This window comes from Dendropsophus ebraccatus, chromosome 9 (genome assembly GCF_027789765.1).
Source record: "Dendropsophus ebraccatus isolate aDenEbr1 chromosome 9, aDenEbr1.pat, whole genome shotgun sequence".
NCBI lineage: Eukaryota > Metazoa > Chordata > Amphibia > Anura > Hylidae > Dendropsophus > Dendropsophus ebraccatus.
In genome coordinates, this window is record NC_091462.1 from 70,969,591 (window position 1) to 70,993,586 (window position 23,996).

General features: G+C 39.5%; 1 protein-coding gene across 1 annotated transcript in view; it reads left to right on the forward strand.

Annotated features, from left to right (window-relative positions):
- TMEFF2 (transmembrane protein with EGF like and two follistatin like domains 2) overlaps window positions 1-23,996 on the forward strand; it is a 481,080-nt gene that overhangs the window by 35,705 nt on the left and 421,379 nt on the right. Inside the window, exon 3 of the mRNA XM_069985346.1 lies at window positions 22,558-22,687. Coding sequence (XP_069841447.1) covers window positions 22,558-22,687 — 130 coding nt within the window. The remainder of the gene's footprint in view (window positions 1-22,557; window positions 22,688-23,996) is intronic.

Genomic DNA, 23,996 nt, shown 5'->3' on the forward strand with positions numbered 1-23,996 from the left:
TACGGGTACGTCCAGGGTCGCCTAAGGGTTAATTAAATCTGGCCCGTCATGGCTACTACATAAGAGACTATAGGGGAGGGCTGGCTACTATATGAGACTATTGGGGAGGGCTGGCTACTGTATAAGAGACTATGGGGAGGGCTCGCTACTATATGAGACTATTGGGGAGGGATGGCTATTAAATGGGAAACTTATAGGGCTGGCTACTATTTGGGCACTATTGGAAGGGCTGACTAATATATGGGCCATTTTTGGGGGGATTGGCTATTATTTGGGTTGGGGTTTAATCATGTCATAGCAATTTATCATGTCATGCCATTTATCATAGTGCACGGGGCTGGGAGACGCATGCCAGGAACAACGCATACTGCTCTGACAGTGCCAGCACTTCAATAATTAGTAAGGTTGGCCCGCGACTTTGTCCAATTTTAAAATTTTGGCCTACTGTGTATTTGGGTTTGACACACCTGCTCTTCAACCTCTGTGATCTGTGCAAAGGTCATTGCACAGGGAGGTAGAAGCAGAGATTCTATTGTCTTTGCTATCAACTGGTGTCACCTTTTGCTAAAATGCTGTACAGCAGCTCTTTTCCTATCACAGACAGAACAGGAAGTCTCAGCTTAGTTTTAAAGAAGAAGTCCAGCTAAAATTTTCATTAAAGCATTGTATTGCCCCCAAAACGTATACAAATCACCAATATACACTTATTACAGGACATGCTTATAAAGTGCTTTTTCCCTGCACTTACTACTGCATCAAGGCTTCAGTACCTGGATAAAATGGTGACGTCACGACCCGACTCCCAGAGCTGTGCAGGCTGTGGCTGCTGGAGAGGATGATGGCAGGGGGATGCTCAATGTCCCTCCAGTACCCTGTGTCCCTCAGTGTCCCCCTGCCATCATCCTCTCCAGCAGCTACAGCCCGCACAGCTCTGGGAGTTGGGTCATGACATCATCATGTTATCCAGGAAGTGAAGCTTTGATGCAGTAGTAAGTGCAGGCAAAAAGCACTTTATAAGCATTTCCTGTAATAAGTGTACATTGGTAACTTTTTTTGGGGGGGGGGGCAATACAATACTTTAATAAAAATGTTTGCTGAACTTCTCCTTTAAGCTTAGTGGCCAAAATGAAAACTGCAAGATTAATACACATTGTAAAAAGGATAATTAAAAGATTTATCACCAAAAATCCTTTAAGGGTGCCTTCTCACCTACCGGTTCCGCAGCGGATCTAACTTCTGCGGATTCGAAGCAAGAACCGCTGCGGATCCGGTACCATTCACCACTATGATAGCAAATACTCGCAGCGGGATTGACATCCCGCTGTGAATATGTGCTTTAACCCCCCCGCTGTCCGCAGCCCCGCCGCCGCATCCCCCATCCCCGGCCGCATCCTGCAGATCAGCTGAGCGGGACCGTAGCCGGGAGCCTCACTGCAGCCGCGCCGCCGAGCAGGTAAAGTATGCTCTCGGCAGCGGGCTGCGGGATGCGGCCGGTGATGGGGGGATGCGGGGATGTGGCCGGGGATGGGGGATGCGGTAGCGGGGCTGCGGACAGCGGGGGGTTAAAGCACATATTCACAGCGGGATGTCAATCCCGCTGCAAGTATGTGCTATCATAGGGGTTAATGATACTGGATCCGCAGCTGATCTCGCTACGAATCCGCAGAAGTGAGATCTAACTTGCCCCAATCACCCAGAGCTGCTATTCTAACAGCACCAAATCCCTGCTGCTTATTGCTGTTCTCCATTTTCTCTAAAGTTTTTTTCATGCAGGAAATGCCCGCTCAACCATTCGCTGGCCAACTCAGGTCTCCACTGCAGGGGACTAGGGCAAGTTAGGATTTTTTTTTTTACATCACCTAGAATAGTATGCTCAAAGTAACCCTTTGAACTTTTTTAGGTTTGTTCCAGAACACACTCCACAAGATGACATCCATGAACGCAAGAAACAAATATCCAACATTTGTGAATGAGTCCTTATTCTTAGCTTCATAGCTATGAATAAGGATTTGTTCCAAAGTATATGAGCTGTTTACACTCAAATTCATGTTGATACTTTATTTAAATGACATGGAATAAAGTTAGATTTTCTTTAGACCTTGCTGGAATGCTGGATATTTTACTTCTTAAAAATATACATATATAGAAGTATTAGTTATATGATATATATTATTTTACACAATCTATGAGTAAATATAGTAATATGAGTAAATATATAAACTGTCTCTTAGGCTACGTTCACATCAGCGTTTGACCATCCGGCACCATTCCGTCTACCTTTTCCGTTTTGGAGTAAGCAAAACGGAAACTGGCGGATCCGTTAAAATCCCCATAGATTCCCATGATATATTTGTGTGCTCCGTTTGCCCTAATTGTGCTCCGTTTGCATGCAATCCGTTCAAGATCCTTTTTTTTGAACGGAGAAAAAAAATATTGTTTGCAGTATTTTTCTTTACATTTAAAAAAACGGATCACGAACGGAAAGTGCACTTCCGTTTCTTTTTTACATTGTAGTCAATGAGAACAGATCTAAACGGAAGGTATTTCCGTTCACATCCGTTTGATTTTATCCGTTTTTGCTCTGAGCATGTGCAGAAGCAGCAAGAAAGCAATGAAGAAAAATAAACTGATATAAAAACAGATGCTGACTGATGCAAACTGATGTACAAAAGTCAGTTTTTTTAAGCCAAAATACAAACGGACTATTAAAAAAAGATAAACATTTTGCAATCAGTTTGCATCAGTCTGCTTATGAGTTTATGCTCATCCGTTTAATTAATATGGACGAATCCGTTAGAAAAAAGGAAAACGCTAGTGTGGCCGAGCCCTTAGAAAAGTGAACTGCAGAGCTTTTTGAGAAAAATACTGGGGATGTATAATTAAGACTAGCCAACTGACTAATTCTATCTATATTCTTTAAAGAGAGTACTTTACCTTCAGTACTATTTAAATTTGGTTAATGGAGTAAAAATGAGTGTTATAAATGTAATCTCCCTAATGATGATATAATATACATGATGTGGCATTATCCCAAGCTGCAGAGATATTAGAAAAAAGTCAGTATAATTTCTGTCATTTTCAATATGGATTTACACCTTGACCCAGCAGAATGATATGTATTAGGAAGGGTGACTACTACTGACACATGGAGGTGATTGGCTGTAACTAGCTTAGTGTCAATAATTGTTTAATACTGTTTACAAACCCCACTTATAACATCTGAGGTAAAATTTCCCTAGGTTTGGGGTGAAATGGATAATATGTTCAAGAAGAATCCTGCTTACTTGTGATTCTAACTTTTAGTTTTGGGAAAATAACTTCAAAATTGTGAAAATGAATCCATCATTGATCACAAAAGTTGGTTGTACAAGAAAATATATATTTTTTCTTCTCTTTCTTGTAATCTCTTTGTCTCTTTACTCTTTGTACACAGAGTAGTGTGTAGTTTGGTAGGGTGATTAGGGAGTATTTGTTTTGTTGAAAAAGTAAATGTCTGTGTACTCTTCCAATTTAAAGGGGTTGTCCATTGAAAATCTTTTTCTTACAAATCAGCTGGTGTCAGAAAGTTATATAGATTTGTAATTTACTTCTATTAAAAATTTCAAGTCTTTCCATACTTATTAGCTACTATATGTCCTGCAGGAAATGTTGTTTTATTTTCAGTCTGACACAGTGCTCTCTGCTGACAGTGCTCTCTGGCCAAGACAGGAACTATTCAGAGCAGGAGAGGTTTTCTATGGGGATTTATAGAAAACCAATACAGAGTTCCTGTCTCAGCCAGAGATGTCAGCAGAGAGAACTGTGTCAGACTGAAAATAAAACAACACTTCCTGCATAACATACAGCAGCTAATAAGTATGGGAAATCAAATATGCAAAAGAACACTGCAGAGACACCATCACATGTCTCAACATCAGTGAACTAGCCAGACCTTCCTCCGGGAAGGAACAACCAAGCCAAGGAATGTCTATAATCAAGGAAACCACCCAAGCAAGGTATCCATCCACAGACAGCTGTTTCAGGGTTTTTGCCCCTCATCAGTGTGGAGTAGGTTTCTGGCTGGTGGGAGCAATGACTAGTAAGTGCATGCAAAAGGACGCTGGTTAACCTCAGTCAATCAGTCAATTTTATTCTCTGTATTACCATTAAAGGGATTGTCCAGCAAAAATCTTTTTCTTTCAAATCAACTGATGTCAGAAAGTTATATAGATTTGTAATTTACTTCTATTAAAAAATCTCAAGTCTTCCTATACTTATTAGCTACTATATGTCCTGCAGGAAATGTTGTTTTATTTTCAGTCTGACACAGTGCTCTCTGCTGACATCTCTGGCCGAGACAGGAACTGTTCAGAGCAGGAGAGGTTTTCTATGGGGATTCATAGAAAACCAATACAGAGTTCCTGTCTCAGCCAGAGATGTCAGCAGAGAGCACTGTGTCAGACTGAAAATAAAACAACACTTCCTGCATAACATACAGCAGCTAATAAGTATGGGAAAACTTGAGATATTTTAATAGAAGTAAATTACAAATCTATATAACTTTCTGACATCAGTTGATTTGAAAGAAAAAGATTTTCGCTGGACAATCGCTTTAATGGTAATACAGAGAAGAAAATTGACTACTAGAGGGTGGAGTAAGTGGATAGACTTCACCAAAGCATCTAGTGGTCAGGGTTAACTACTAGGCCCTAAATGTCTGGTACCATCCACATTGTTTTGATGTTAGCTGCTGCCAGCTAATTAACTATTAAATTTCAGCTGTCAAAGCTGACAGCTGCATTTAAATAGTATCTGTGCCCGTCTCCCTGGTGTCTAGTGGGGGGGATCTGATGGATCATTGCTCAGTTATATACACAGCATTGATCTCAATGGGAGATCTGTACTGTGTATATAGAAGTCCCCCAGGGAGCTTCTAATTAATATGTGTTTTTATTAATAAAAAACGCCCCTTCCCTAATAAAAGTTTAAATCACCCCCTTTTCCATTTTATAAATAAAAATTAATAAATTAATTAAAAAATAAACATATTTGGTATTGTTGCCTGCATAATCACCCAAACTATAAAATGATCACATTCCTGACCTGATAAATTATCACATTCCGGCGTAAGTGCAAAATCCGCCGAAGTGCAAAATTGCGCATTTTTATTTACATCAAATCCAGAAAAAATGTAATAAAAAGTCATCAAAGTTGCGTATATGCAAACAAGGTACCAAAAGAAAGAACAGATTGTGGCGCAAAAAAATGACATCTCACACAGCCCCATAAACCATAAACAATAAAAGCGTTATAAGGATGGGAATAGAGCAATTTTAAACACATTGTTTTTTTTTTAAAGGTTTTAATTTTTTAAAAGTCATTAAATAATATAAAAGTTATACAAGTTACATATAGTTGTAATTGTACTGACTTGAGGAACATAGATAACATAACAGTTTTTTCATAGGGCGAATGACGTAAACACGAAACCCACCAAAATAATAGGAATTGCACCTTTTTTTACAATTTCACTGCATATATTTTTTTTTTCTGGTTTTGAAGCATATTTTATAGAAATATTAAGTCTGTATTTGCCAGGTATAAATGGTGTCGCAAAAAATAAGGGTTTATGTGGGTCTGTAGGGAAAAAATATGCAAGCGCAGTGGCCTTTTAAACACACAGAGGAAAAAAGGAAAGCACAAAAAAAAACAAAACCTGACTCTGTCCTTAAAGAGTTAAAGGGAAGCTGTCAGCACCCAGGCACTGTCTGAAGTGCTGACAGTGTGCTGTAGTTGCCAGTTTCCTGGTGAACATGTTACCTTTTGGTAATTTGTCTGTGGAGTCAGGTCTCCTACTGTAATAAAGAGTCAAAGAGGAGTTGTGACACCACTCTCTTCTCTCTCATAAATAATCAACGCCTCCTGATCTGCAAACAGATATAGTTGAATCTCCGAGCCTGTGTTGGAGCTATGCTCTAGGGGTAAATCACCTGTCTAGAAATCAGCAACAGTTTGTTTCGATTCTCCTGATGGAAATAAAATATAGTTATTTAATTTTTATTTTTTCATTATTGGATCATTTTTAAAAACGCTAAGAATTCCCAATAAGGTCGAAATTAGTTTAGTTTTTTAGTAAAATGATGAGAAAAATAATAATAATAATAATAATAATAATAAACTATATATATATATATATATATATATATATTATTTTTTTTTCTCATCTTTGTATTTAAAAAAAATAATTGAAAAACTAATTTGGACCTTATTGGGAATTTTTTGCACTTTTAAAAATGATATAATGATACATGATACAGACTGTGGCACCAACGTAGGCAGTAAGAGGGGGGCCCAATCGCCTGAAACGCCGTCCAGATGACACTGCCCACCAATAATAAAAAGCAATTTTGAGCAAAAAACAAGAAAAACATGTTTTGAAGAGTTAAATAAGAAATATGCAGCATGTAAGCTTTTGAATGAGGCTGAGGACTGCACATACCAAAAATGGATTACCTCTTCAAAAACCACAGTGCCGTTCCCATTTTACTCTCTAAGGCTGTGTTCACACATACCACATTCACAGTGGATTTTACGCTGTGAGTTCCGCAGTGAAATCCACTTCGATATGCAGAACAGTTATGCCCTATGGCTCTGCATTCTTGCAGAGGATTTTCTGTCTGCCGCAAGAATGTAGCCACCTAATACTTAACTAATCATGTGCTGGGCCTAAACAAGATACATACATTACCTGTCTGCTCTCCCATCTGCTTCTCTGGTTTCCAGATTACTGGTGTCTTGCTCAGCCAATCAGTGCGCTGTCCCGCCGCAATGGGCTGAGCCACTGATAATGTATTATCCTGATTAAAGGCCCAGCAGATGATTAGTTAAGTAGTATGCAGCCACATTCTCACAGTTGATCGAAAAACTGCAAAGCCATAGGGCATAACTATACCACATATCACAGCGGTACGTGTGAACGCAGCCTAAAGAGCTAAACAAATATCATTGTACAGTACAAGTAATACTTCCGACCAGCACAAAACACCACATTGCAGTACAAAGAACCTCACAAAAAAATATACTATTTCAGGACAGCTTAAACTATGTCCTCATATTTCTTATGAAGTGCAATGCAAAAACAGTACCAGATTGCAGTACAAAATAATAATATTTATTTGTATGGCGCCATCAGATTCAGCAGCGCTTTTTTTTTTTTTTTTTTTTTTGTATACACACACAGTACAGAGGTTACATATTACAAAATTAAATAATTGGAATAAATAAAAATACAAAGTGAATACGAGACCTGCTCGCTGGAGCTTACAGACCACAACATGGGGTGAAACAAGAGGAACACATGCTTTTTCTGCCCATGGTCCAGCCATTGTACATAGTCAGAAAGAAAAGGATGAGGCAGTCACACACCAATGTCTGAGTACAGGTAAAACGTATAAAGTGCATGGAACAGTCGAAGATATAGAGTACAAAGTGAGGGTACAACAGAAGGGGAAACAGTTTTAGGGAATGTTATAAGTGTGCCTGAAGAGATGAGTCTTAAGGCACGCTTAAAACTGCTGTGGTATGAGTCTGAGGTCTTTGGGTAGGGCATTCTAGAGAACTGGTGCAGCACGAGGGGCTCTGAGAACCCTTCATCCCTCCATTCTGGCCAAACCCTTGTGAACATGAAAAATTTAAAGTTACACCAAAGTTTTAGTTTAAAAAATAAAATTTTTCATTTTCACATCACATTGTTCTACTTTTGTGCCTATCACCAGTGGGGTCCATATGCTCACTATACCTCTTGTTACATTCCTTGAGGGGTGTAGTTTCCATAATAGGGTCACTTGTGGGGGAGTTTACAATGTTTTGGCAGCCGGGTGCTTTGTAAACCCAACATGACCTCCGTCCTACTTTCTGGCAAAATCCAGCTTCCAAAAGCCAAATGGCGCACCTTCCTTTTGGAGGCATGTCCTGCGCCCTCATGGCACAATATGTCCCCATGTGAGGTATTTTTGTACTCGGGGGACATTGCTCTAAAAGTTTTATGTTTTTTTTCCTCTTTTAACCCCTTGTGAACCTGAAAAATTTAAGGCTATACCAAGTTTTAGTGTAAAAAAAAAAAAAATCAATTTTTAATTTTCATGGCACATTGTGCCTGCCACCAGTGGGGTCCATGTGCTCATTATACCCATTTTTACATTCCTTAAGGGATGTAGTTTCCATAATGGGGTCACTTGTTGGGGGTTTCCATTGTTTTGGCAGCACGGGAGCTCTGTAAACCCAACATGGCCTTCTTTCTCCATTCTGGCCAAATCCAGCTTCCAAAATCCAAATTGCACTCCTTCCCTTTCGAGGCTTTCCGTTCGCCAGCTTTGCACTTTGTGTCCGCATGTGGGGTACTCCTGTGTTCGGGGGAAATTTCTTTCCATGATAAGTCATTTAATTTTTCTTAGTCCCTTGTGAACATGAAAAATTCAAACTTACACCAACATTTTAGTGTAAAAAATTAAATTCTTCATTTTCACGGCACATTGTTCCACATTTGTGTCTGTCACCAGTGGGGTCCATATGCTCACTATACCCCTTGTTACATTCCTCGAGGGGTGTATTTTATTAAATGGTGTCCCTTTAGGGGTGTTTGTTAGGTTTTGGCACCCCAGAACCTCTGCCACCCAGAAGTGGTACTTTGAAAATTGGCCAATTCTAATGAAGGCTTCAAAATTCACTAGGCGCTCCTTTGTATCTGAGGCTTGTGGTTGAGTCAAATAGCAGCATATGGCCACATATCATATATTTCTATAAACTGCAGAAACTGGGCAATAAAAACTGTGTTGCATTTCTCTGGAAATAGGTTTTCTATTATGAAAGATATTGGATCACAATATAATTTCTGCAAAGAAAATTAAAATTTTCAATTTTCTTACACACTTAGCTTTTATTTCCGTGACTTACCTAAATGCTTAAAAAACTTTCTGGAATTGGTTTTGAACAGTTTGGGGGATGCAGTTTCTGAAATGGGGTGCTTTGTGGGGCTTCACAAGATACAGTCCCCTAAAATCCACTTCAAACGAGAACTGGTCCCTTGCAAAATCTGATTTTGAAATTCTTGTGAAAATTTGGAAAAATGCTGCTAAACTTTGAATCTTTCTATTGTCTTAAAAATTGAAGGCAAGTTTATTAATGCTGCCAACATAAAGTAGACATGTTACTAATGCTATTTCATATCTAATTTATGTGGCATAACCATTTTCCTTGCAAGCAGAAAATTTCAAACTTAGAAAAATGCAATTTTTCACAATTTTGCACATTATTTTGGGGGTTTTCCATAAAGATAGGCTGTAAGTATCGACTCCAATTTACCAGAAATATAAAGTACAATATGTCACGAGAAAACAATTTCAGAATCAGCCAGATAGGTAAAAGCATCTCATAGTTATTAATGGATAAGTTGACACATGTCATATTCCTAAAATTTGGTTTGGTCATGCAAGACATACAGCAGCTAATAAATATGGGAAGACTTGAGATTTTTTAATAGAAGTAAATTACAAATCTATATAACTTTCTGACACCAGTTTATTTGAAAGAAAAAGATTTTCACTGGACAACCCCTTTAACCTCTTAGGGACATATGACGTACTCGTACGTCATATGTCCCCAGGTGTTCAGAGCGGGGCCGCGCGGCAACCCTGCTCTGAACCGCTGCGATCCCGGGTGCTGTGTGTAGCCCGGGACCGCGGCTATTAGCGGGCATGGTCTGATAGGCGTGCCCGCTAATCAGGTAGTCGGAGGCAGCTGTCAAAGTTGACAGCTGCCTCCGATTACCAGAGGCAGCCGTTCCCTGGTGTCTAGTGGGGGAGATCGCTCAGGAGCGATCTCTGTGTGTGGTGCCGGCCGGGGTCCGCTCCAAGATGGCGCCGGCCCCGGCTCGGCACTCGTTTGTTTTTGGCTGCAGCAGCCAAAAGCAAACGAGTGCCGATCTCATTGATCTTTGCTGTATAAGTATACAGCAAAGATCTCAATAAGAGATCAAAGTGTATATACTAGAAGTCCCCCAGGGAATATAAAATATTAATAATATATAATAATAAAAAATTAATAATAATATAAAATAAAAAAAGTATTTGTTATTAGTAAAAAGCCCCCTCCCCTAATAAAAGTTTGAATCACCCCCCTTTCCCCATGTTTTAAATAAAAGTAAATAAATAAACATGTTTGCTATCGCCGCGTGCATAATCGCCCGAACTATTAATTAATCACATTACTGATCTCGCACGGTAAACGGGGTAAGCACAAAAAAATCCCAAAGTGCAAAATTGCACATTTTTGGTCGCATCAAATCCAGAAAAAAATTCACAGCCCCATAGACCAAAGAATAAAAGCGCTATAAGCCTGGGAATGGAGCGATTTTAAGGAACGTATATTTGTTAACAATGGTTTGAATTTTTTACAGGCCATCAGATAAAAGAAAAGTTATACATGTTACATATCGTTTTAATCGTATCGACTTAAGAAACATGCACAACAAGTCAATTTTACTCCAGGGCGAATGGCGTACAAAGAAATACCCCCCAAATAAAAGAAATGCAGGGTTGTTTTTTTTTTCAATTTCACCACACTTTGAATTTTTTTCTGGTTTCGCAGTGTACTTTATGCAAAAATTCTGCCTGTCATTGCAAAGTACAATTAGTGATGCAAAAAATAAGGGCTCATGTGGGTTTCTAGGTGGAAAAATGCAAGTGCTATGGCCTTTTAAACACAAGGAGGAAAAAAATGAAAACGCAAAAACAAAAATTGGCCCCGTCCTTAAAGGGTTAATGATTTCAGGATTGGATGGATGACGATTTTTAATAAGGCTATGTTTAATCCTCTTAGGATAAAGGTTTTTTAAAAGTAATTTTAAAATCCCTTTACATGTTGTTTTGCAGTGCTTAAACTCATTAGAAGCTATAAATGGTAAGATGCATACAAAAAGCGTAAATGGATCATCAACCGTTGTCTTTAAAATCTACCTTAAGACTTATGATATTACACAAGTTTTTTCTAACAATAGGTTCCAATGGACATTATGTAACTGGAATTAAAAAATGTTTATATTACTATTATAAACAGCCATTGATAAATAAATTAAAGATGGTATGTTATGGGGTATTCTAGTTTTTCCTGCAATTTCCTTATACAAGTTAGTATCCTCCATGTCCTAAGATGGGGCAAATCCAAAGCTTCAATGGGCCAGGTGGGTTGTGTTCACCCTAGGGTAAAAATGACTTGTTATAAAAGTTCCCCAGTTAGTATGATTACAACAATATGTAACTTGCATGATTTTTATTTTATTTGTTGGCTTTTAAGAAATGTAAACCTTTTTTAAAAAATAAATGTTTCTTAAAATTGCTCTATTACCATGCTTATAACGCTTTTATCCTTTGGTCTATGGGGCTGTTTGAGGTGTCATTTTTTGCACCATTATCTGTACTTTCTATCGGTCCCTTGTTTGCATATATGCAACTTTTTGATCACTTTTTATTACAATTTTTATGCGCAATTTTGCATTTTGGAATTTTTTTTCCGTTTACGTCGTTTTCCGTGCGAGATCAGGAATGAAATAAATTAATATTTCGGGCGATTACGTGTGTGGCCATATCAAATATGTTTTTTTATTTTTATTTATAAAATGGGGAAAGGGGGGGTGATTCAGACTCAAGGAATTTTTTATTGATAAAATTTTTTTATTTTTTACACACTAACTAGAAGTCCCCCTGGGACTAATTACTCTGATCTCTAATTATGATGTATGCATTGTATAGGCCCCCAACTCTTGTGCATCACCCCCTCTACCCTCTGTTAGCTACACCTCTGATGCCGAGAAGTATATGTAGAGGGGAAGAGAAAGGTACAGTAGGATGCAAAGTGTAGGATTCACAGCTTACATTGTTCAATACGGCTCTATATTGTTGTATAAGCATGACACTGAAAAAGGGTTAATCTGAAGAATCTAAAATATAAAGCATATTGTTTTGTTTTTTAACATTATTGGTTTACTAAATAATTACACATGTATTCCTTCATCATTTCCATGTTAATATAATCTACAAAGTGGAAAATAGAAAAAAGGATAAATTATCGAATATAAGGATGATCCAATTTTGTTTCCTCTTTCTTTCTGTTTCTTTAAAAGAGTTCATCTAATTTTGTCACCTCTAAATTACTATTTTATTGCAAAATGAAATTACATTAAAATCTAATCCCTATAGGACTCACATGAAACTGTTCTTTGATTTTTAATGTGTGTTTTTGGCGATGACACAATCTGTGATCATGTATTTCATACAGTATATTTGGTTTTACATTTCATTCAGTGCAGCTACAGTATAAGTAGACAGACACAGTCATGCTTTTTGGCGTATGCACTGACTTCATTTGTCCTTCTACTTTATCTTTGCACATTAGAAAATGTACACTGTCTACTTGAACTGTTGTAAATTTACCAAAAGAATTGAATTGTCCATTCCAAAAAAAGTCCAAAAGTTTCAAATTCATGTTGATGCATATTAAACCTGACATGCTCTTATGGCAAGGACACTAATTTATACCACATATCACAATAGTGTTTTACCTGTTTGGAAATCTGTTGTTGAACAAATATCAGGGAGTCAGGTTGTGATTTTACACCTAAGCAAGGTATACCTGGCATACTCAGGCAATTGCCAGGGCCTACAACGCCTCTAGGCGCCCCGGCACTTGAACCCCCCCCTTCCGTGGCATTGACAAGACCAGCATCTCTCAGTAACCGGCAAGTGTCACCACTAGCACAAGTCCCCTGATGAAGTTGAAGACGACCTAGCGCAACAGGCATAGTGGCCGTCGTCACTAGCGCTGGGCTCTCAGCCCCATGTACTGCCACACATCCTGCTCGCATCCCACGTGACGTCAGAAAGAGGACCCAGTGAGTATTCTTTGGGAGGGGGAAAAAGGGAAGGGTGGAGAAAGGGGAGAAAAGGGGGGGGGGAGTGCCACCTTGCTGCTTGGTTTTGTATCTGACTACTTTCCAAAGTAGTCTGGTCCACTTTATTTTACCCTGTAAAAAACAGGGCATGTAGTTGGACAGCAGTGTTTACAGACTTCTGTCTAGCAGGGATTGAGACTTCCTCTCCTCCTACATTTGCCCATCCCACTCAGTGGTACAGTGAGGTAGAATACCGACAGTCTGCACAGTATCATCTATCTTCTATATAAAAAGGTGTCCCCAGTAGTTAGATATGTATCTCCCTTAGAAGGTAGTCACCCTCCCCTAGGTAGCTATGTACTCCTTCATAGGTAAATAGGAATCTACAATTACGGAATTTAAACACGCCTGGGATAAACATATATCTAGCCTAAGATAATAAGAAGGGAAATACTAAAAGGACAGACTAGATGGACCAAGTGGTCTTTTTTCTGTTGAAAATCTTCTATGTTTCTATGCATTCTGGAACCTACCAGAAAGTTCAAGCACAAAATAAAAAAAAACTAAGACCCCCCCCCCCCCCCAATAAATAAATAAATAATGATTTTTGGTATTTTCAGAACTGTGTCAGACAGGTAAGCAATGCTATATATATGTTTCTGGGTTTTTCTTTTTACCTCTGGTTTGAGTACTTCTTTAAGTACTACAGTTTATGTATAGCTATTAGTTAAAGAGCACTTAAATGTTTTACACTATATTACTGTACTGTTTAAGTAGTACCATATAACACAGTTTTTTTTTATTGAATCAGAATCTTAGCTGCATAACATTTGGCAACAATTTAGTGACATTGTGTAGGTGGTGTTATTTGCACATGAAAACACATTGGTATGTGCTGGTGTTACACTGTTATTGTATATAAAATTCTTGTAAAAAGAAGAAGAGATTTTTTCTTTTACACTGACCACAGAGCCTCTTGACCCTAATATGCATTATAAGTGAGGGAGGGGGCATTAATTTGGCACCAATAGGGGGGCTTTTACTGTTTGTACTGGTGTTTAATTACTGATGGGAGATCTAAGGGCTGTGTCACAGCCCACATGGGGAACCTGTACTATATATATATATATATATATATATATATATATATATATATATATACATTAATCTTACGTGTGGGCAAGGTTAATCAGTTATAGGTATAGGTTTCATAGTTAAGCTGGCAGCCTGCAGGGGGAGGGGGGGAATTTATTTCAAGTAACTTACCTCTCCCTGTGCCCACGGTGAGCGGCTCGAGCAGCCATGTAATCAGTCACTGACTGGCTGAGTGGCCAGTCCAGTCCATCAGCCAAGTTGTGACATGGACACCACAGAGACGTTTTTATTTATTTATTTATTTATACTGTACCCTTGGGGCTTCTGCAACTTTTTAGATCCTATCAATATCCATGAGGGTATTGTATACCGAGTAAATATGCTAGGTAGGAGTAAGTTAGCTTTATAATGCACATTTCATTCAGAGATAAGAGTTTAGAAATAGACTACTTGATTGTAGCACTTTAGATCGTGGTTTGAATATATGACCATTAATCTTAAGTATTTAATTACATGTTGAGAAGCATTAGGAGTATTTTTCACATTTGCCGGCAGAGACATCTGTGTCAAGAATCTAGAAATATTTGTTCTTCTCTTGTTTGTAACATTAACTTATACTGCCTTTATTGGCTCTATAAAGCCTCCTCAGAGTTATATGTGTTCATTTTAAATATGCAAGGATACACAAGGGACCTAAATACATAAGGTACTAGGAGACAGTTTTATTTTAAAACCTGGGATATTAAGTTGCAAGGCAAACAATACAGTCTAATGTTACTTGTGGGAATTTATATCCTGACACTGAAATTTTTTTGCTCAGTAGATTTGATTTTCAAAGTGTTTTCAGTTAAGTGGATGAATATCCTCAGGAAGGATGCATGTGTTCCATAGAGACATTTGTATGTTGGAGAAAACTGTACAAGTGTTCTGTAAACATTGACTGAAAAGTTTGTGGAATCATGGCAGGGCATATCAAATTTACATAGTCTAAGGCAGTGGTGCCATTTGTTTGAGCTCTTTCGCTCCTACTACTGACCTTCACCCTGTAGGTGAAGTATAGCCATAATAATATCAGTACCATAAAAGAGCACGTTTATCAACATTGGGGAGAGGGATATTTATGAAGACCGATGCCAGTCTTAACCTGCCAGCTTTCCCCCCGCCGAATTCACTAAGAGGCGCACGCCTAAACCTGCGCCCTTTGCACAAAATTTGGATCATGATTTACGCCTGCCTTGCTGCCAACCCCCCCCCCCCCCCCCAAGCTCTCCCTGCCCGCTCACTGGGTGAGTGGCAGATACATCCTCTTTATGCCAGGGAGAAGGGGCGAATCTGCACCCTCTCCCTAGCGTACGCCTCGGGCGGACATTTTATAGATAACACTCTTAAAGAGGACCTGCCCCCTGCAGCATAAAACACTGACAGGCTCCTTCTGTACTGTGATGTATGATTCTCTCTGAAACGCCATATCATAGTTATAAAACCATATGGGAATAGGGCTTTGAGGTGCTGGGCAGTCCCCAGAACCCTCTCCCCTTGTCCTAACTGATCCCTGTCTATGCTGAAATGGGGGAGACCGTGAAATTAGAGCCAGCTGGGTGAGGAGAAACTGCTTTGTCCGTGCAAAACACAGATCTCATAGACTTCTATGAGGGAATCATAGAACGGATTGTAGACATGTCACTGGAGAAGTGTTCGAGGGGGTGTACATCTCACCTAGGGTGCTACGTAGTGTGAGATGGTAAGTCCAGGATGGATCTGTTGCTCAGCAGTGTTATGCTGGTGAGTTATTATTTATTGTTGCCGGGCCTGGATTTACATGGAATGGCAGGTAGGTTTGGTAGTGGGACCTGCCATTCCCTCCCCGATCCAGTTTGGGTTTTGGGATCAGGTGAGCTCTAACCCTATTGAGCCTGAGAGGGTAAAAGCTCTGCAGAGTGTGCAGGTGGTTGCTCTTAGCCAGGAGTGAACAGCCTGTGTGTGTTTGGGGGAAGCTGTGAATGCAGCCACTGCTGGAGCTAATATACAACCTGCGATATCCAGACAAAAGACGCTGTGTTATAGTGTTAGATAGGTGGGAAAACCTGTTAGTAAGTGCCCAGACGGGCAAGACCTTTTTGTTTGTTTTGGTTTCTTAAAAGCACGGTGTTGCTGTATTTCTGTTTGCTGGACGGTTTATGCTGCAAATAAACGCCAAGCTGCTCTTTTATAAATCCAAGTCTGCTGTGAACTGTGTCCAAACACACCATCCCCCGGGAAGATCCCTACAGGATCTATGAGGGGGAAAAAATGGAACCTGTGAATAGCCGAATAGAAAGTAATGGGCTATAAAATTGTCCATAATCACGGACAACTTAACGTTTTTTTAACAGTTTTTTTTTTTAACAATGTGTTTGTTTTTTGTGAGCGTTTTTTTCTGCTCCTCATTGGTCAGGGGCTCTCCTGCACACTGACATCTGCCTATACAGAGAGATGTAGAGCAGCTTACTGGCCCTATTTTGTTAGTAAGGTTTTAGTTTGCTATGTCATAGCATAAGTGAGGACACGTACTGCCAGGATCTCTCATCTGCAGCTATGATTGAACATATGGATAATTGGCATCACAGCTTGGCATGTTAGTGATAGCGAAACATAGCAGCCAGTTAGGAATCCACTTATACATCTCTATTGCAAGTGAAAAAAAGTCAGATAAAAGTAAGTCCACATTTTAGTGCTTGTTTAGAACGCTTTTATTCTGTTAAAAAATACAACTGGTCATAACAGATCTGATAAATCCTTCTTCATCTAATATGTGATGGCCATTTCTTAAATGTGCTATTTATTTTCAGATTTTCAGTCTTCACACTTCAAAACGTCTCCTGTTTTGCTTCTTAGGCTATAAGCAGACTACATATTGGACCGTCCGTTTCTGAAAAGATCATCCCGACTGGTACTGCAGTACCAGCCAGATGATCTTTAGGGCTGCAGGGTTATGATGCGGGCGCATCCGTGCGCGCCCACATCAGAACTCCCCACTGCACACCATGGAGCGAGCGGCCGGAGCGGCTCACTCCATAGTGTGCACTCACATGGTTTTCTGCGGCCGCCATTCACTGAATACTGACATGTCAGTAGTTTGCGACGCCGCTAGGGATCCTGGCCGGAGTATATACTATGTGTATACGCTCCGGACGGGATTCCATAGGCAGCAATGGCACGTATATCTTCCTATAAATCACGGCCGTTGTACAACGGCTGCGGTTTGACGAAAATATACGTTGTGTGAACATAGCCTCACAGTGTGAACAGTCATTTACTTTGCCTCTTTTACGGTTGAAAAAAGACACATGTCCATCAAGTTCAACCAAGGAGGGGATGGATACAGGGAAGGGGAAGGGGTGATAGCATATCAGGGTGAAAAAAAAAAAAAAAAAAAAAATATATATATATATATATATATATATGTATAGATATATAGATATATATAGTAACATAGTAACAGAGTAAATAAGGTTGAAAGAAGACAAGAGTCCATCAGGTTCAACCTAGGAAAACCCTACTGTGTTGATCCAGGAAAGGCAAAAACCCCCATGAGGCAGAAGACAATTGCCCCTTCAGAAGGAGAAACCCCCCCCCCCCCCCCGACTCCAATGGCAACCAGAACAATCCCTGGATCAACGTATCACCGGAAATCTAATGCCCATATCTTGTAATATGATATTGTTCAAGAAAAGCATCCAGGCCTCCCTTGAACTTATTTAATGAATCGGCCATGACAACATCATGTGGCAGAGAGTTCCACAGTCTTACCGCTCGTACAGTAAAGAACCCGCGTCGATGCTGATGATAAAATCTTCTTTCCTCTAGATGTAGAGGATGCTCCCTTGTCATGGTTACAGACCTAGGAGTAAAAAGACCACTACAAAGATCTCTGTACTGTCCATTCAGATATTTGTACATTGTGATCTGATCGCCCCTAAGACATCTTTTTTCTAGCGTAAATAACCCCAAGCTTGATAACCTGTCTTGGTACTGTAACCCACCCATTCCCTTAATGACCTTTGTTGCCCTCCTCTGCACCCGCTCCAGTTCACCTATGTCCTTCTTATATACCGGTGCCCAAAACTGTACACAGTATTCCATATGTGGTCTGACCAGTGATTTATAAAGAGGCAAAACTATGTTCTCATCTTTAGCATCTATACCTCTTTTGATGCATTATATATATATCTTACACAGAGGGCATTTATAAAAGTGGGTGATGAACTGTAATTAGGATTATGTCATCAGAGCTGAGTTAGCATTTTTTGATTGGTCACCCTAAGATTATAGAACACTGAAGCTACTAGCAATGCAATAATGGAAATAATAATGATGGAATGTTTCTAAGAAGCTGTGTTTACACATTGCTCTTGCATTGAAGTACTGCATCATTGATGTGATGCTGCTGCTGCAGTATAGTAATAGTACCGCAATGAAACTCTGTGTGAAGATAGCCTAAGGCTTTGTTCACATACGTTGGAGTTTCAGTGCAGTAATGCAAAGAAATTATTCAGTACTGGACTATGTCACATGTCAAAGGCGGCCGCTTTTGAGATTTAAAATAATGTCAGTTTTTGCTGCGATTTAACTGACTGCAATGGAAATGCATGGAAGTCAATTGAAAGACGTCCAATGCACACATTGTATTGAATAATGGACGTTATCGCCGCGGGCGGAAAAATAATGATCATAACAATTATTTTCGGATGTCTTTTGCAAACAGCGGACGTTTTTTATTAGTTGTTCACACACAGTTTTTCTTTTGTCACCCTTCTTTCTCCGTTTTTACTATTCGATTGAATGGATTTTTTAATTAAGACACACCCAAAGGCCAATTAGAAAACCCAAAGTAGAATAATGTACCAACAGCCGTTATTGTTACCACTGCCTCTACATAAATCCCGTGCGCTCCGGTGCGCACGGTTAAAAACCTACACCAGCTGAGGACTGGAGTAGGTTTTCGGCGTATCTTTTTTGCGGAACGGATGGTGAATCGTGCGGACTCTGATACTGTGCCCTCCGTTCCGCCCCCTTCACACCCCCTCCCCGCCCCCCGGCGTACCCGGCGGAAAGTGCCGATTTGCGAATATTTTATTCGCAAATCGGCCATTTGCGAATAAAATAATGCGCAAATCGTCACTTTCCGCCTAAAAACCCCTGTACCCCCGTTGATACATGTCCCCCATAGTATACATAGCATACACTCTGGCCTCCATTGTGTGCAGTGGGGAGTTCTGATGTGGGCGCGCACGGTACTTTTCTGAGACCGACTGTTCCATGACCCGGACGGATCATGGAACGGCCGTTCTCTTACAGAATGTGAACATAGCCTCAGTCTGTATGAATGGTGTCATAAGTAATCACAACCTCCTCTGAATCTTGAAAATTATTACTTTTAAGGTTGTAATCAATTACAGCTGTTATTCTATATGTTGTTTGCACTGCCAGCCAACTTCCCATTTACTTAAATTGAGTGCATTATATTAAAAATACAGCAGTAAACATATGGCCGTAATTTACCTTTATTTTATGGTGTGTGGATGCCTAATACTGTACTTATGTATAGGTTATCTGTAATGCCTTCTTTTTTACCTGATTTTTGTGTTAAGTTTAATTGAATATTTTCTCTTTGTACAACTGTTTTTACTGTATATCAGCTCAATTTCTATCCTTAACAAGTAAGTTTCTGAGAAAAAATGCATTTCCATTTTCAGGAAGTCATATCATATTGCATCCTAAACTGACCTATTTTAGCAGTGACATACTTCTTTATCAAATCAGAATTTACGATTATGGAGTAGACATTTACTATGTACACACTCGAAATGAACTGGTCTTTACACTATTTTATTATCTACATTTTAATTAGGCTGGGTTCACACACAGTATATTTCATGCAGTATTTGGCCCTGATGTCAGGTCCTCATTGTAACCAAAACCAGGAGTGGATTGAAAACACAGAAAGGCTATGATCACATAATGTTAAAATTGAGTGGATGGCCGTCATTTAATGGCAAATATTTGCTGTTATTTTAAAACAACGGCTGTTATATTGAAATAATGGCAGTTATTTACTGTTATATGACGGCCATCCACTTAATTTCACCATTGTGTGAACAGAGCCTTTCTGTGTTTTCAATTCACTCCTGGTTTTGTTTGCAATGAGGACCAAATACTGCCTGAAATATACTGTGTGTGAACCCAGCGCAATTGACCAGAACACTACAAAACCATATGCTTCTTTGGCGTCATCCAGAAGTAGACATGTTCTAGTACCTTAGATGGCTGTGATGTCTAACCAAATAGCAAATTGATTGCAGATCAGACATTCAAGGATTGATAAGAAGCATTATGACAAGTGGCATAGACTTTGAAAAAGTTTTAAAAAGCAAGATGAATAATGTAACATAAATAATGTAAAAAAAAACAAAACATTTACTCACCTATGGACATCCAGCACTGAAGCTTCAGTGGCCGAGCTGGTCAATGTTCATGCTGACAAGTGATCACTGCCACCCAGTTCATGCAATATAGTAAATGAGGAGGATGTGATCTGAATGTGATCTGTGGTGATCTGCAGCACAGCCTTACACAAGACAGCAACACTGGTTGCTGAACAAGGGGTTAAGATTTTGATCACTGAATGCAAACAAGAATGTTTTTATTCAGGGGTGGCAAACAGATATACAATGGTACCTTGGTTTAAGAGTAACTTGGATTAAGAGCGTTTTGCAAGAAGAGCTCACAGTTTTTGGAAATTGTAACTTGGATTAAGAGCATTGATTTGGTTTAAGAGCTCCCTGTACTGGATGGGAGGGGGAGTGGAGGAGGGGCATGGTCGGCATAGCGGGGTCTACAGTACTGTACTCTGACCCAGGAAGTCTCCTTCACGTTCCAAATCATAGCAGATCCACTTCAGGCTGGGGCTTGCATCAGGGGACAGGACTGTAGAGGTAACCTCTCCATAGCTGTAACCCCTCTCTCCCTGCACAGAGAGCGCTGCATGTATGTGCCCACATATGCCCTGCTCATTCCTTCATACTTTCTGCAGTCTCTGTCAGTCCTTGTGTTTCCCAACCTCTCCATTTCTGCTACAATGTGCCTGCGCTCACACTCAGGTATACACACTGCTGCCATAATGTGCCTGCACTTACACTCAGGTATCCACATTGCTGCTATAATGTGTCTGCACTTACACTCAGCTAAACACACTGCTACTATAATTTGCCTGCACTTACACTCAGCTATACATCCTGCTGCTATATTGTGCCTGCACTCACACTAAGCTATACACACTGCTGCTATATTGTGCCTGCATTTACACTCAGCTATTCAAACTGCTGTATAGAGAAGTTTCTGTCACTGTCCTCCTGCACATCTCTGTGATTCTCTTTTCCTGATTGGTCCATGCCGAACACGCCTCTCCCCATTGCTGTCTTGTGAACACACAGACCTCTGAATGCAGCCCTGCTTCTCTATTATAGCCTGTTGTACTACGCTCCTGCATTATGGGGATCTGCAGCTTCATCCTGTATCTACAAACTGCTGCTGTATTTTTAGTTTATGTCCTTACTATACATTATACGCCATATGCTGATTGCTATACTATACAGTAACTTATAATATCACATATTCAGCTGTTTCTCATTGCTTGTTTCATCTGTTTTACATGTTTTTCAGAATAAAAAATCATTATTTTTTGGGGGGTGGAACCAATTGTCTGCATTTCAGTGATTTCTTATGGGAACATTTACTTTGGTTTAAGTGTGATTTGGATTACAAGCAGTCCCGGAACGAATTATGCTCGTAATCCAAGGCACCACTGTATTGGCAATGTAGCGGCATTAAATTACAAAGTATTCTATGTAAAAGGATGAAGATTTTTTCATTATAATTTCTGGATGTTTTTATTCACTGGCAGCTAGTACATGTATATTGAAGGGGTGCATGGGATTTAATTGTAGACTGAATAGCCCCCTATTGTTTTTCCCCAGATCATCATAGAAAAAGGATTCAACAGTATTGATCCATATTGTAATACCAGAGTCTTCCCCTTACAATGGCAATAAAACATGAATAAGGAGATGCCAATGTGTCTTTTAGGAAATAGATGGGTCTACTTTTCAGATTTAGATATATTCGCTGAAATAAATCATATTCTGCTGTAAATAAATGATAGCAATAAAACCTTTATTAAGATACAGGGTATCTATAAGTCTGTACTGTGAAATTGCGCTGCTTTGCAAAACTGAAAAATTGGGGACGTAATTCTCATTTAGAAAACTGATGACAGAGATATGCAAATGGTTTCTCCTGTTTTCCCAGTGGGCCAGCTATGCATCCAGAACTGCTGGTTTAGCACAGATATAGTCATATATATAGTGAAAGCACGGAGCTGTTTTTTTAGTAAATGAAGCACATATATGCACAGATCTGCACATATAACGCACACACACATGGAAAATGAAAGGACGGCAAACCATGCATAATAGTAAAGAGCGTTTTCTTGTTTCCTCCAGTGTCAGCACGATTACATCCCTGTGTGTGGATCAAATGGAGTCACTTACAGAAATGAATGCTACTTAAGAGGAGCTGCCTGCAAACAGCAGAGTGAGATACTTGTGGTGTCTGAAGGGTCATGTGTAACAGGTATGTTATCTGCAATGTTTTCTGTGCAGCACATATATGCATGACACTGTATGGAATACAGCTTTTTCTATTAGGAATATACTGTATGCAGCACTGTACAAAGCAATGCTGGTTAGACTGTTGAGTTATTATATTACTCTGTTCCCAGATGATGGTCTCATGTAAACGGTATGTAAAACAGAGTGCAGGCTAAATAATTTATCATTTATAATGACCGCCACCTTTAGCCATTGAATGACACCACATTCCCGTAGTAGAAACATAGCCTAAAGATGCCTAAAATCCATCATAGTTATTAAAGGCATTTTTTTTAAATATTGGTGTACAATTTGATGCATAGTCACAATTGTTATTGTTAGATATTATTATGTGACAAGTGTTATATTGGTAACTACTGTACATCTTTCCCGGCACTTGTCAATACATGAAAACATAAATATTAAAGTACAGTAAATCAAATCCAGGAGAGTAAATATTTAGTAAAATACATAAAGATCACAGCATGTTATTTATTTATTACTGTGGAGACCCCTCCTTATTTTTTACTACATACTGTACTTTTTGATTGTTTTATGACCTCTGGCATCTCCACTATAACTATCATACTGAGACCGTTGCATAGCAACAATCAAACTCAAGCTTCATTGATGCCTATTTACTCCTCCGTCTATGGTGATAATCCTGTGTTACAGGTGTAAGGTGTGCCAGCGGCATTGTATATGTTTAAGCACTGTTCTTAGAAGTTTTCAATATAGTGGGGTTTGACTCTTGAGGGGGAATATTGCTGTTATCTGTGTTGTGGTTTTGTAATGTACCAATGTTGTGCCTATAATCATCTTTCTGGTACATTATTGTATATATGATAAAAGTGCATTAACACTGGTAGTTGGTTGCTAATAGAATGGTGACAGGAATCCCCACCACGCTTGCTGTAGGAGAAAGGGTGCAGAGAGTGCTGAGATATCATCACTGCAAAGTCCGCCTCTGATAGAGAGTAAGAGGGGCTAGGAGGTCCAAAATTATGATAGGCTACAGGCAGGTGAGCAGAGGAAGACCAGGGTAGGTCGAGGAAAGCTTCCTACTCATTTGGCTGGAGGGAGATGTGTACATGAGAGACAGCATGGACCAGAGAACAGAACAAGCTGAAGTGTTAAAGAGACTTAGTGAGCAGTGAGTGTTAAAGGGAGCAGTGAGTGTTAAAGTGAGCCCATCTGTCTGTTGTGAACTATTATAGAGGAGACTGTGCCTCCTTTAGAGAACCATGATGTTACAATTGAGAGCACAACACAGAGGAATACAAAGAATCATG